Genomic DNA, 13,215 nt, shown 5'->3' on the forward strand with positions numbered 1-13,215 from the left:
TTGTCTTCGATCACCTTATCGTTGTGTATGCCTCTTATCATACGTCTTCTGCCTAGAAGAATCCTGGATCCCACACCAGTTTTTTACAGAACAGTCAGGCATTTCAAATGGTGCTTTACTATATATGAGTATACTAGTAACCAGTGTAATCATACTGTATATATAGACTTACAACCAGTGTTTTGCAGTATATCTTCCAATGCTGATTCATAGAACTTCTATTTCAGATGATCTTTTACTATATTGTAGTATACTGAGAACCAGTGTACAGTGGAACCTTGGATTACGAGCATAATCCATTCCAGGAGAATGCTCATAATCCAAAGTGCTTGCATATCAAAGCGAGTTTCCCCATTGAAGTCAACTCATTACGCATTGACTTCAATGACATGCAATACCGCATGCGGGCAGAAGCGAGGGGGCGCCGGAGGGCCTCGGAAACGGCTGGAAGGGCCCGAGGACATTTCGGCTAAACTCGGCAAACCTCAGGAAGATGAGCCTTTCCGAGGTTTGCCAAGGTCAGCCGAACTGTCCTCGGGCCTTTCCGGCTGTTTCCAAACTGCACTGATCGCTACCCCCCCCCCCTCCGGCCAAACGCGGTACTGCACACTGCTTTGGCCTGAATCCTGCTCGTTTCGCGAGACAACACTCGCAAACCGAGTTGGGATTTTAGTAAATACAGTGCTCATATTGCGAAACGCTCGTTAACCGCGTTACTCGCAATCTGAGGTTCCACTGTATTCATATAGAGGTTTACAACCAGTGATTTACCTTCTTGGAGGAGATGGTTCATAGAATTTGTACTGATCCATGATCTTTTCTTCCAGTTTTTCTTTTTGCCTCCGGAGCTCGTTTAACCTGTCCCTGTAAAACAGAAGCTTAGGAAATACCATCACAAAAAAAAGGATCTGGTCTTCTAAAAGCTACATTTTGATGGATGTTTTGGTGATCAGCGGCAACAGCCTGGCATACATCAGAAAAACATGCAAAGCATTTAGTATACACTCAGCATTGGGTGCCCAGGGCATTTCATACTACCTGAAAATCAGCAGATAATGATTACATGGCGTATAAAAGGATGGCTTTTCTCCAGCACATACTCAGCTCCAGAAAAGCGACGACTTGTTTTGCTACAGTCTATAGCAGTGGTCTCCAAACTGGGGACCAGATGCGGCCCCCTTGCTTGCCTTTATCTGGCCCTTGGGGCATTTTCCCTCTGACTGATACAAGATGCTATTCCTCCCACTGACACCAATGATGGAGCTCTATTCCTTCTACTGATACCAATGATGGAGCTCTATTCCTTCTACTGATACCAATGATGGGACACTATTCCTCCCACTGACACCAATGATTGAGCACTATTCCCTCTACTGACACCAATGATGGAGCTCTATTCCTTCTACTGACACCAATGATGGAGCACTATTCCTCCCACTGACACCAATGATGGAGCACTATTCCTCCCACTGATACCAATGATGGAGCTCTATTCCTTCTACTGATACCAATGATGGGACACTATTCCTCCCACTGACACCAATGATGGAGCTCTATTCCCTCTACTGATACCAATGATGGAGCACTATTCCTCCCACCAATACCAATGATGGAGCACTATTCCTCCCACTGATACCAATGATGGGACACTCTTCCTCCCACTGATACCAATGGTGGAGCACTATTCCTCCCACTGACACCAATGATGGGCACTATTCCTCCCACTGATACCAATGATGGACACTATTCCTCCCACTGACATCAATGATGGGCACTATTCCTCCCACTGACACCAATGATGGGACACTATTCCTCCCACTGACACCAAAGATGGGGCACTATTCCTCCCACTGACACCAATGATGGGGCACTACTCCTTTTGTCATCAATGATAGGGCACTACTCCTCCTACTAGCATCAATGATAGGGCACTACTCCTATTACCATCAATGATAAGGGCACTATTCCCCCACTGAATACATGTTTACATGGACTAGGGGGAGGAATTTCTTACTCCCACTGCCAGGACAATTCCTAGTCCCAATGGCCACAGTCCAACCCCCAAAGTCAGTTAACTGCCCTTTGTTTAGAAAGTTTGGAGATCCCTGGTCTATAGGTATATCCTCCCTTATATTTGTATTATATTTTTATGTTCCTATGCTGTCACCAAGTAACACCTGTGCACATGTCAAAGGAAATAACAGATCTCATTAGGGAGTACATTTGCTTACATGTACTGTCTTTGTTCAATCTGGAAAAGATCTTTGCTTTCCATATTCTGGTCCAGCAATGTTTTGTTCAGCAACATTAATGTCTGTATCTGATCCGTCAAATGTCTATTCTCTTCCTCCAAGTTCCCTTTAACTTGCCCTAAAAGCTACGGGGGGGAAATGAAGGAATATCATTACAATATACAAAAACAATGCACAAATCCAGTAACATGGACGCTATAAGTAAAATACGTTTTTGCAAAGTCGCTATGCAAGGGGAATGGTCACAAAAGGTGCTCAAAAGTCAGTAATTAAAATAAACCAGTATACCCCTCTGAAATGCTAGTTAGATCATTGGCCGGGGCCAGCATACAGCAATTACAGCCAGAGTGGTCAGAATCCATTGGACTAGCATGATTGTCACGCAACCTTTATAACCACTTCAGCCCCAAAAGATTTTACCCCATTCCTGACCAGAACACTTTTTACAATTCGGCACTGCGTTGCTTTAACCACTTAAGATCCGGACCAAAATGCAGGTACAGGACCAGGCCCCTTTTTGCGATTCGGCACTTCGTCGCTTTAACTGACAATTGCGCGGTCGTGCGACGTAGCTCCCAAACAAAATTGGCATCTTTTTTTTCTCACAAATAGAGCTTTCTTTTGGTGACATTTGATCACCTCTGTGGTTTTTATTATTTGCGCTATAAACAAAAATAGAGCGACAATTTTGAAAAAAATGCAATATTTTTTACTATTTGCTATAATAAATATCCCCCAAAAATATATAAAAAAAAAATTTTTTCCTCAGTTTAGGCCGATACGTATTCTTCTACCTATTTTTGGTAAAAAAAAAAAATCGCAATAAGCGTTTATCGATTGGTTTGCGCAAAATTTATAGCATTTACAAAATAGGGGATAGTTTTCTTGCATTTTTATTAATTATTTTTTTTCTACTACTAATGGCGGCGATCAGCGATTTTGTTCATGACTGCGACATAATGGCGGACACATCGGACAATTTTGACACATTTTTGGGACCATTGTCATTTTCACAGCAAAAAATGCTATAAAAATGCACTGTTTACTGTGAAAATGACAATTGCAGTTTGGGAGTTAACCACTAGGGGGCGCTGAAGGGGTTAAGTGTGGCCTCATATGTGTTTCTAACTGTGAGGGGGCAGAGCTGGACGTGTAACATTGATCGCCTTTCCCTATATCAGGGAACAGACGATCAATGACAGCGCCACAGTGAAGAACGGGGAAGCTGTGTTTACACACAGCTCTCCCCGTTCTTCAGCTTCGGGGACCGATTGCGGGACTCCGGCGGCGATCAGGTCCGCGGGTCCGGCGCCCACAGAGCTTCGGACCGGGTCGCGGGTGCGCACCCGCGACTGGGCACTTAAAGAGGAGGTACAGGTACGTGCTTGTGCCCAGCCGTGCCATTCTGCCGACGTATATGTGCAGGAGGCGGTCCTTAAGTGGTTAACGGACAATTGCACGGTCATACAATGCTGTACCCAAACAAAATTTGCCGATACGTATTCTTCTACATATTATCGGTAAAAAAAATTGCAATAAGCGTATATTGATTGGTTTGCGCAAAAGTTATAGCGCCTACAAACTATGGGAAAGATTTGTGGCATTTTTATTATATATTTTTTACTAGTAATGGCAGTAATCTGCGATTTTTAGTGAGATTGTGACATTTCAGTGGACAGATTGGACACTTTTGACACATTTTTGGGACCAGTGACATTTATACAGCGATAAGTGCTATTAATATACCCTGATTACTGTATAAAAGTCACTGGCAGGGAAGGGGCCAACACTAGGGGGCAATAGGAGCTGTTTTTAAAAAACAATCCCGACTCGGTTTGTGAGCATCGTCTCACAAGACAAGCAGGATTCAAGACTCTGGGGTGTGCAGTACCGCATTCGGTTAGAGGTGCAGGGAGCCCGTGACGATCGGAGACACTCAGAGACGGTTCCCGAGCTTCTCCGAGTGTTTCCAGTGCCCCCCCACCTATTTCCACATGCGGTACTGCATAGACAAGCAGTGGCTGTGGAACAAATTTCCTGAGTTTCCATTGATTTCTATGAGGAAACTCGCTTTGATATAGTGCTTTGGATTACAAGCATTCTTCTGGAATGGATTATGCTCGTAATCCAAGGTTCTACTTTAATTTAACCACTTAAGGACCGGACCAATATGCTGCCTAAAGACCCAAGGTGTTTTTACAGTTTGGGACTGCGTCGCTTTAACAGACAATTGCGCGGTCGTGCGACGTGGCTCCCAAACAAAATTGGCGTCCTTTTTTCCCCACAAATAGAGCTTTCTTTTGGTGGTATTTGATCACATCTGCGGTTTTTAGTTGTTGCGCTATAAACAAAAATAGAGCGACAATTTTGAAAAAAATGCAATATTTTTTACTCTTTGCTATAATAAATATCCCCCAAAAACATATATAATTTTTTTTCCTCAGTTTAGGCCGATACGTATTCTTCTACCTATTTTTGGTAAAAAAAAAATCGCAATAATCGTTTATCGGTTGGTTTGCGCAACATTTATAGAGTTTACAAAATAGGGGATAGTTTTATTGCATTTTTATTTTTTATTTTTTTTACTACTAATTTTTTTCGTGACTGCGACATTATGGCGGACACTTCAGACAATTTTGACACATTTTTGGGACCATTGTCATTTTCACAGCAAAAAATGCATTTAAATTGCATTGTTTATTGTGAAAATGACAGTTGCAGTTTGGGAGTTAAACACAGGGGGCGCTGTAACATTTAGGGTTCACCTAGTGTGTGTTTACAACTGTAGGGGGGTGTGGCTGTAGGACTGACATCATCGATCGAGTCTCCCTAATAAAAGGGATCACTCGATCGATGCGCCGCCACAGTGAAGCACGGGGAAGCCGTGTTTACATACGGCTCTCCCCGTTCTTCAGCTCCGGGGAGCGATCGCGACGGGGCGGCTATAAACGAATAGCCGCGGCGTCGTCCCGGATCACTCCCCGAGGGAACCCGACCGCCGCATGTACCGGGGGGGGTCCCGATCGGACCCCCGACACACGTCAAGCAGAGCACGTACAGGTACGTACATTCTGCTGACGTATATGTACATGATGAGGTCGGCAAGTGGTTAAGGAATCGATCCGAAAAGAAACAAAAACAATTTTTTTTCATTCTGCACATATCCAATACTGGGGCCAATTTTGACAGGAGCCTACCAGCATATCTTTGGCGTTTGGGAGGAAACCAGAGTATGCGGAGGAAACCCACACTGGCACAAGGAGAACATGCAAATTCCAGGCAGGTAGTGCCATGGTTGCTAAAAAAATGAGACATCAGCCAATCAAAAACAAATCCATATTGTTGGTTAATGAATCTGTATACTCATCAATCAGGACGTCCTATGGGAGATGTTGAGAACTATGTAGGTAAATGTCAACGAGTTGTCCGTCCTTTTTGTTGAAATCAAAAGATACTCAAATCTCACCTCACACTGGTTATTTAGTTTTGTGGATTCGATATCCAACTTCTGATATTCCTCCTTTAGTCGGGAGAAATCTGCTTCTAATCGGGTCTGCTCCAATTTTCCATTGTTCAGCGAACTTTTCAGGTTTTTATGGTCACTTTGCATGCTTTCATTCTCCCGTAACAGTTGTCTATATGTGTGGTTAAGTCTGAACAGGGAAGAAAAAAAAAGAAAGAAATGCAGGCATGGTGGATGGAGAAATAAAAAGTTGTCCAGTTCTATTATATACAATAATATATTTGTATTACCTTAAATACTCGAGTATAAGCCGAGGCACCTACTTTTACCACAAAAAAAATGGGAAAACTTATTGACTCGAGTATAAGCCTAGGGTGAGAATGCAGCAGCTACTGTAAATGGAAAAGAGGGTCAACAATGCCCATTTGCAGCCTCACTGTGCCCATTTCAGCCTTACCTCACAGTGCCATTTGCAGCCTGACCTCACCGTGCCCATTGCAGCCAGACCTCACCGTGCCCATTGCAGCCAGACCTCACCGTGCCCATTGCAGCCAGACCTCACCGTGCCCATTGCAGCCAGACCTCACCGTGCCCATTGCAGCCTGACCTCACCGTGCCCATTGCAGCCAGACCTCACCGTGCCCATTGCAGCCAGACCTCACCGTGCCCATTGCAGCCAGACCTCACCGTGCCCATTGCAGCCAGACCTCACCGTGTCCATTGCAGCCAGACCTCACCGTGCCCATTGCAGCCAGACCTCACCGTGCCCATTGCAGCCAGACCTCACCGTGCCCATTGCAGCCAGACCTCACCGTGCCCATTGCAGCCAGACCTCACCGTGCCCATTGCAGCCTGACCTCAGCGTGCCCATTGCAGCCTGACCTCACCGTGCCCATTGCAGCCTGACCTCACCGTGCCCATTGCAGCCTGACCTCACCGTGCCCATTGCAGCCTGACCTCACCGTGCCCATTGCAGCCTGACCTCACCGTGCCCATTGCAGCCTGACCTCACCGTGCCCATTGCAGAATCACTTTGTCGATCTGTGTACCTGAGTCTGTGACATGCATATTCAGACGGCGGCCGTGCATTGTTAAAAAGCCACGCTCCTCCTTGTCCTGTTCCGTGATAGGCAGAACACACAGTTTCCCAGCAGACACTGTGTTCAGTGTTCTGCCTATCATGGATGCCCTCTCGTCTATCATGGACGAAAGGACGATCGTGATAGGCGGAACACTGAACACAGTGTCTGCTGGGAAACTGAGTGTATGTAGGTCAAGTAGGTCAGTGCAGGTAGGTCAGTGTATGTAGGTCACTACCGGCAATGTATGTAGGTCAGTGTATGTCACGTAGGTCAGTGCAGGTAGGTCAGTGTATGTAGGTCACTACCGGCAAAGTATGTAGGTCAGTGTATGTCAGTCTATGTCACGTAGGTCAGTGCAGGTAGGTCAGTGTATGTAGGTCACTACCATCAATGTATGTAGGTCAGTGTATGTAGGTCACTACCGTCAATGTATGTAGGTCAGTGTATGTAGGTCACTACCGTCAATGTATGTAGGTCAGTGTATGTAGGTCACTACCGTCAATGTATGTAGGTCAGTGTATGTACTGACAGGTATGTGTACTGATAGGTCAGTGCAGGTAGGTCAATGTATGTAGGTCAGGTAGGTTAGTGTATCTTGGTCACTAGCGTCAATGTATGTACTGTAGGTCAGTGCAGGTAGGTCAGTGTATGTAGGTCACTACCGTCAATGTATGTAGGTCAGGTAGGTTAGAGTATGTAGGTCACTACCGTCAGCATATGTAGGTCAGGTAAGCCCCTGGTCTTTTTGCCACCTAGCAACGCCCCTGGCAAGCGCCATTGGCAGTCCTGGCAGGGATTTTGCAAGCGCCATTGGAAGTCCTGGCAGGGATTTTGCAAGCGCCATTGGAAGTCCTGGCAGGGATTCTGCGAGTATCTTTGAATATACTGGCAGGGATTCTGCAAGTCAGCAAGGTAAAAAAAAAATATGATTTCCCTTGTCGAGGACAATGGTCCTTTTTGACATGGTCTTTTACAAAAATCTGTTTGAATAAATAACAGAATACGAATGTGCAGAAGATTTTCTATGAAAGATATATAAAATTTTATTTAGTTAATTAAATTTTAATCATGTATTAATATTTACAGCATTCCAAGTCACAGCTGTTTCTTAGATGCAGGATAATAGTATTTGACAGCTATTGGACCACAGGTCACTCCTTTAAATTGAATTTAAGGATTCTTAATGATTTTTTCAGGTGTTATTACACATTGGATGAACTCAATATGAACGTGTGATGTTCCACTGAAGGAGACTATAGAAGATGATGTCACATGCTCACTCCTGTGGACAGCGTTGCCATGGCAACAAGTGGAATCCTGTCCCTTGCGAGGGGTCAGCTGGAAACCGAATTTCAATTATGTGGGGGGGGGGGGGGGGGGTCGATGTTGGTGTTCAGATGTGAAATCATTCAATATATCCCATTACAAATCTGCATTTATAGCTCTCTTAACGTATGTGTGTGTGTGTGTGTGGGGGGGGGGGGGGGGATTCTGATATTTTCCCTGACAATTTGTAACCATTAAAGCAAAACTAAAGGCAAAAAAAAGAAGCAGAAGAAAAACCGACGGGCTCTTTTTTTTTTGCAAAAGGTCTTTTTTTTGCAATGTCTCTTCTGCAATCATACACACATACTGTTTGCAATCCTCCATCCTCTGAAGATTGTAAATAAAGCTGCACATGCCGTTTACATTTCTGGCACAGTGCCAGTGTGCTGTGATGAATATTTCCCACGCATACATGTGGGTGACTTCATCCTGCACCAGCCAAGGCACCCAGAAGAAGCTGGAGAGAGAATGCCAGCAAGGAACCTTGTGAACCCTTTTACTTTAAAGTAGTTGTAAAGGCGCAAAGTTTTTTACTTTCATGCATTCTATGAATAAAGGTAAAAAACCTGTGTGCAGCAGCCCCTCAAGCCCCCCTAATACTTACTTGAGCACCCTCTTGATACAGCGATGTCCACGAGAGCCTTGGCTCTGTGGTGGAGATGATTCTAAAATCCCTATTTTCAAATTAGGCCAATTCTTTTTATTATTAGAATCACTTAAATATTGCTTTTCTTATATTCTTATATATTGTTTTTATATTCCTTAACCTCTTGACCACTGGGCACTTAAACCCCCTTCCTCACCAGACCAATTTTCAGCTTTCGGTGCTCTCACAATTTGAATGACAATTACTCATACTCATACAACATTGTGCCCATCTGAAATTGTTGTCCTTTTTTTCCCACAAATAGAGCTTTCTTTTGGTGGTATTTGATCACCTCTGCGATTTTAATTTTTTGCGCTATAAAAGAAAAAAACACTGAAAATTCTGTAAAAAAAAAAAAAAATCTTGTTTCTGTCATATTAGCAGGTATTGCGGAGTATTGGGGGTATTGCGGAGTATTGGGTGGTATTGCAGAGTATGGGGGGGGTTATTGCAGAGTATGGGGGGGTTATTGCAGAGTATGGGGGGGTTATTGCAGAGTATGGGGGGTTATTGCAGAGTATGGGGGGTTAATTGCAGAGTATGGGGGGTTAAATGCAGAGTATGGGGGGTTAAATGCAGAGTATGGGGGGTTAAATGCAGAGTATGGGGGTTAAATGCAGAGTATGGGGGGTTAAATGCAGAGTATGGGGGTATTGCAGAGTATGAGGGGTTAATTGCAGAGTATTGCACAGGGAGGGAGGGATGGATCTGTGACTGCATTTGTCACAGATCCAGCCACAGCAGCTGCTGCTGCTGCCGCTCTCCCCCCTCTCCTCTCACACTGTACCGATCGGTACAGAGAGGAGAGGGAGGAACCGGCATGACATGACGCCGGTTTGTTTACAAGTGATCGCTCCGTCATTTGACGGAGCGATCACGTGGTAAACCGCCGCTATCAGCGGCGATTTACCGCGATCTGTGATGCGCCGGGTCTTCTAGACCCGGCGCTCACAGATGATTCCGGGAGCGCGCGAGTGAAGGATTCTGGGAGGACGTCCCAGGGACGTAGTCCCGGAATAACTCCACCGCGCTGTAGCAGTATTTTCGCTATGGCGCGGTGGGGTAGTGGTTATACTGTTTATTTGTTTTTATACGCATTATGCATACGTATGTATGAGAATGATCAAAACTGCTTATTTTCCTTGATAAGTTTTGTCAAATATGGTTTTAGAGTATATTTCAACTTGGATGGACATACAGAGAGAGAACTATTAAAATCAAGAAGCAGCTCCATTCCCCTCACTCCTAAATTCCTCATTCCAAAACCCCCTTCTCTTCACCCCCACCAAAGGAATTCTATGTAAAATGGCGAATGAGTCTGAAAAAAAGACACAAGGGGACTTTATGCCACATGACAAGAAGGGTGTGTGCAGCTAGTCTGGAATGAACTTTTGAGGAGAAACCACCCTTCTATATGAACTGACCAATGACAGACTCACAGGGGGCGTGTAATAAGAGACTGAATGGGAGTAATCAGTGAGTGTGAAATGTATAGGTTGACCAATGAGAATGCATTTTGTGATCTTGTGCTGATAATAAAACCAACTGCCCAGTTGGCAGCCATTCTCTCTGCTGGTTGAAAAGTTGGAAGGTGAGATGTGGTCTGTTTTGTCTATAGATTGCACTGTCTCACCATATTAATTTGAATCAGACGGCAGGATGGGTTAGCCCTGAGATTGTCAGGATATAAATTAAGTAGTCTACATCAGCTCTCCGGGAGCTCGCACTCCTAATTGACAGCGGGGGCCAAGGTCTGCCAAAAGCCAATCACAGCCAGTGAGCCAATCAGGAGACGGATGGGGCAGGGCTAAGCCGCAGCTCTGTGTGTGAATGGACACCCAGAGCCGCAGCTCGGGAGCATGCCTGATCGGGTCCCACCAGGAGTGCTAGCATGGGACCTGAGAAGAGGAGGATCTGGGCTGCTCTGTGCAAAACCATTGCACAAAGCTGCCAAGTATAACATGTTTGTTATTTTTTTTAAACAATCAATATCACTTTAAAGCGGTAGTAAATCGCAGCTGGTTTACACCGGTAAGGTAATTGCAAAATGTGTGTTGCAATTGCATACTTGCACATTATTAAATACTCACCTTGGAACAAAGCCTTCCAGCGGCACACTGTAAATGCTCAGAGGCCTGGGATCTTCCTCCAGTCATTCTTCCAAGTTGGTGCGCTCCGGCTGTGTGATTGGCTGGAGCCGAGATGACATCACGCCTGCGCGGGAGCCCTCGGTCCTGGCACAAAGATCCGAAGGTCCCACAAGGTAAGCCGGACCTTCAGCACACATGTACCGGTGACATCACCGGCTGCATCCAGGGTGAATATCTCCTAAACGGTGCTAGTTTAGGAGATATTTATTTTACCTACAGGTAAGCCTTATTATGGGAATACCAGACCACCTCACCAGTGCTGGAGAAGACTCTTGAAAGCCCCTTGGATGGCAAGAAGGCCAAACTAGTCAGTCAATCTTGAAGGAAATCAACCCAGAATATTTACTGGAAGGACAGATCCTGAAGCGGAAACTCAAAAAATTTGGCCACCTAATGTGAAGAGAGGACTCAATTGGAAAAGACTCTGATGCTGGGAAACATTGAAGGAAAAAGGAGAAGACGACGACAGAAAACAAGATGGATAGATGGCATCATCGAAACAAAGAACATGAAGTTAAGCAAGCTCCAGGAGGCAGTGTAGGACAGAAAAGCCTGGCGTGTTATGGTCCATGAGGTCACGAAGAGTCGGACAAGACTAAAACAACTGAACAGCAACAAAGCAACAAAGCCTTACCTGTAGGTAAAAAAAACCACAAAGTGGGCTTTACTTCCGCTTTAAGATCAAATTGATGTTAACACCCAAAGAAGTCTGCTGCTGCCAGACTTATCCACCTTACCAACCACTCAAGTGTCTGCCAACCCTCTCCTCCAATCCCTGCACTGGCTCCCGATCACCCAGCAAATTAAATTCAAAATACTAACCACAACCTACAAAGCCATCCACAACTCTGCCCCGAGCTACATCATCAATCTGGTCTCCAAACATATCCCAAACCGTCCTCTCCGCTCGTCTCAAGACCTCCTAATGTCAAGCTCTCTCGTCTCTTCCTCCCATTCTCATCTCCAGGATTTCTCCAGAGCCTCTCCCATCCTCTGGAACTCACTACCTCAACCTGTCCGGCTATCCCCTACTCTTGCTACCTTCAGGTGATCCCTGAAAACTCACCTCTTTAGGGAAGCCCATCACGTCTCCAACTAATCTTTTACCACTTCCATCAGCTCATTCCCCACAGTTACAACCTTTTGTACCACCTGCCCCACCCTATTAGATTGTAAGCTCTTCGGAGCAGGGCCCTCTAAATCCTCTTGTATTTTATTGAATTGTAACTGTATTGTCTCCTTTTTATATTGTAAAGCGCTGCGTAAACTGTTGGCGCTGTATAATAATAATAACAACTCACTCAACCAACATTAAAAATAATAAAGGGGTTAAGACACAAACAAGAACCTATAACTCCGCTCAAGACTTGCTCCTCTTATCATACATGGACAATCCAGGTTCTGGCTACTGTAGAGCGTCTCCACTTTATTGATTGTGAGAAAAAATGACTGCATACAACATTGCTCCACCCAAAAACCCACATTCCATGATGGTTTCCCCACTCCTGGCTTGTTCACAAGGATAGGGGATGTCATATCTTGTTTACTGATCAGATACAATCAAGAAGAATTTAATTGTTCTTTTTTTTAATTAAAATAATTCACTACCCCCCCCCCCCCCCCCCCCCCCAAAAGAGTACTGTTCTTTCAAAGAGGACTAGCATAAGGCTTCCTCCGCTCATTATTTCTCACACAGAGAACGTTCGGTATATCTCCAGCTGTGAAATCCCAAGTGTGCATACGAAATGATAGAGGCATTGACCGCAGTCCTGCTGATCAGAGCCATTTCTACAGAGCTGACTTGACACGATTTTACTTCTACTAATTGCATGGAGCAGGAAAAATTGTATGGAAATAATAAGCTTAACACATTTCTGGTCAGCAATATACCCAACCTCAATCCATTCAGTGTTACATTTACGTACGCATTTAAACTACTAGCTCATGTAACTAAAATAAAATTCTCAGTGAAGCATCAATTTAGAAAAAAATAACAGATACTTTGAGATACGGTGGAACGCGGTTAACGAGCGTTTCGCAATACGAGCACTGTATTTTTAAAAATCCTAACTCGGTTTGCGAGCGTTGTCTTGCAAAACGGGCAGGATTCAAGCCACAGCGGTGTGCAGTACCGCTTTTGACCTGAGGTGGGGGGGTGCCGGTGCTGACTCGGAAAACACTTGGTTCCCAAGCCTTTCCAAGGTTTGCCGAGCTGTCCTTGAGCCTTTGCGTGCATTTCCAAGGCTCTCCAGGGCCCCCCACCTCTGGCCACATGCGGTATTGCATGCCATTGAAG

The 13,215-nt window shown here is 44.9% G+C and overlaps 1 protein-coding gene across 6 annotated transcripts in view; it reads right to left on the bottom strand.

The window, feature by feature from the left end:
• Nucleotides 1–13,215, bottom strand: part of CCDC88A (coiled-coil domain containing 88A) — a 317,092-nt gene that overhangs the window by 70,489 nt on the left and 233,388 nt on the right. For all 6 annotated transcript variants that reach the window (XM_040351671.1, XM_040351670.1, XM_040351668.1 and 3 more), the window contains exons 22-24: nucleotides 5,719–5,905; nucleotides 2,232–2,377; nucleotides 772–864 (exon numbers count right to left, since the gene is read on the bottom strand). In XM_040351671.1, coding sequence (XP_040207605.1) covers nucleotides 772–864; nucleotides 2,232–2,377; nucleotides 5,719–5,905 — 426 coding nt within the window. The remainder of the gene's footprint in view (nucleotides 1–771; nucleotides 865–2,231; nucleotides 2,378–5,718; nucleotides 5,906–13,215) is intronic.

The sequence above is a fragment of the Rana temporaria genome, chromosome 4 (genome assembly GCF_905171775.1).
Source record: "Rana temporaria chromosome 4, aRanTem1.1, whole genome shotgun sequence".
In the NCBI taxonomy this organism is placed as follows: Eukaryota; Metazoa; Chordata; class Amphibia; order Anura; family Ranidae; genus Rana; species Rana temporaria.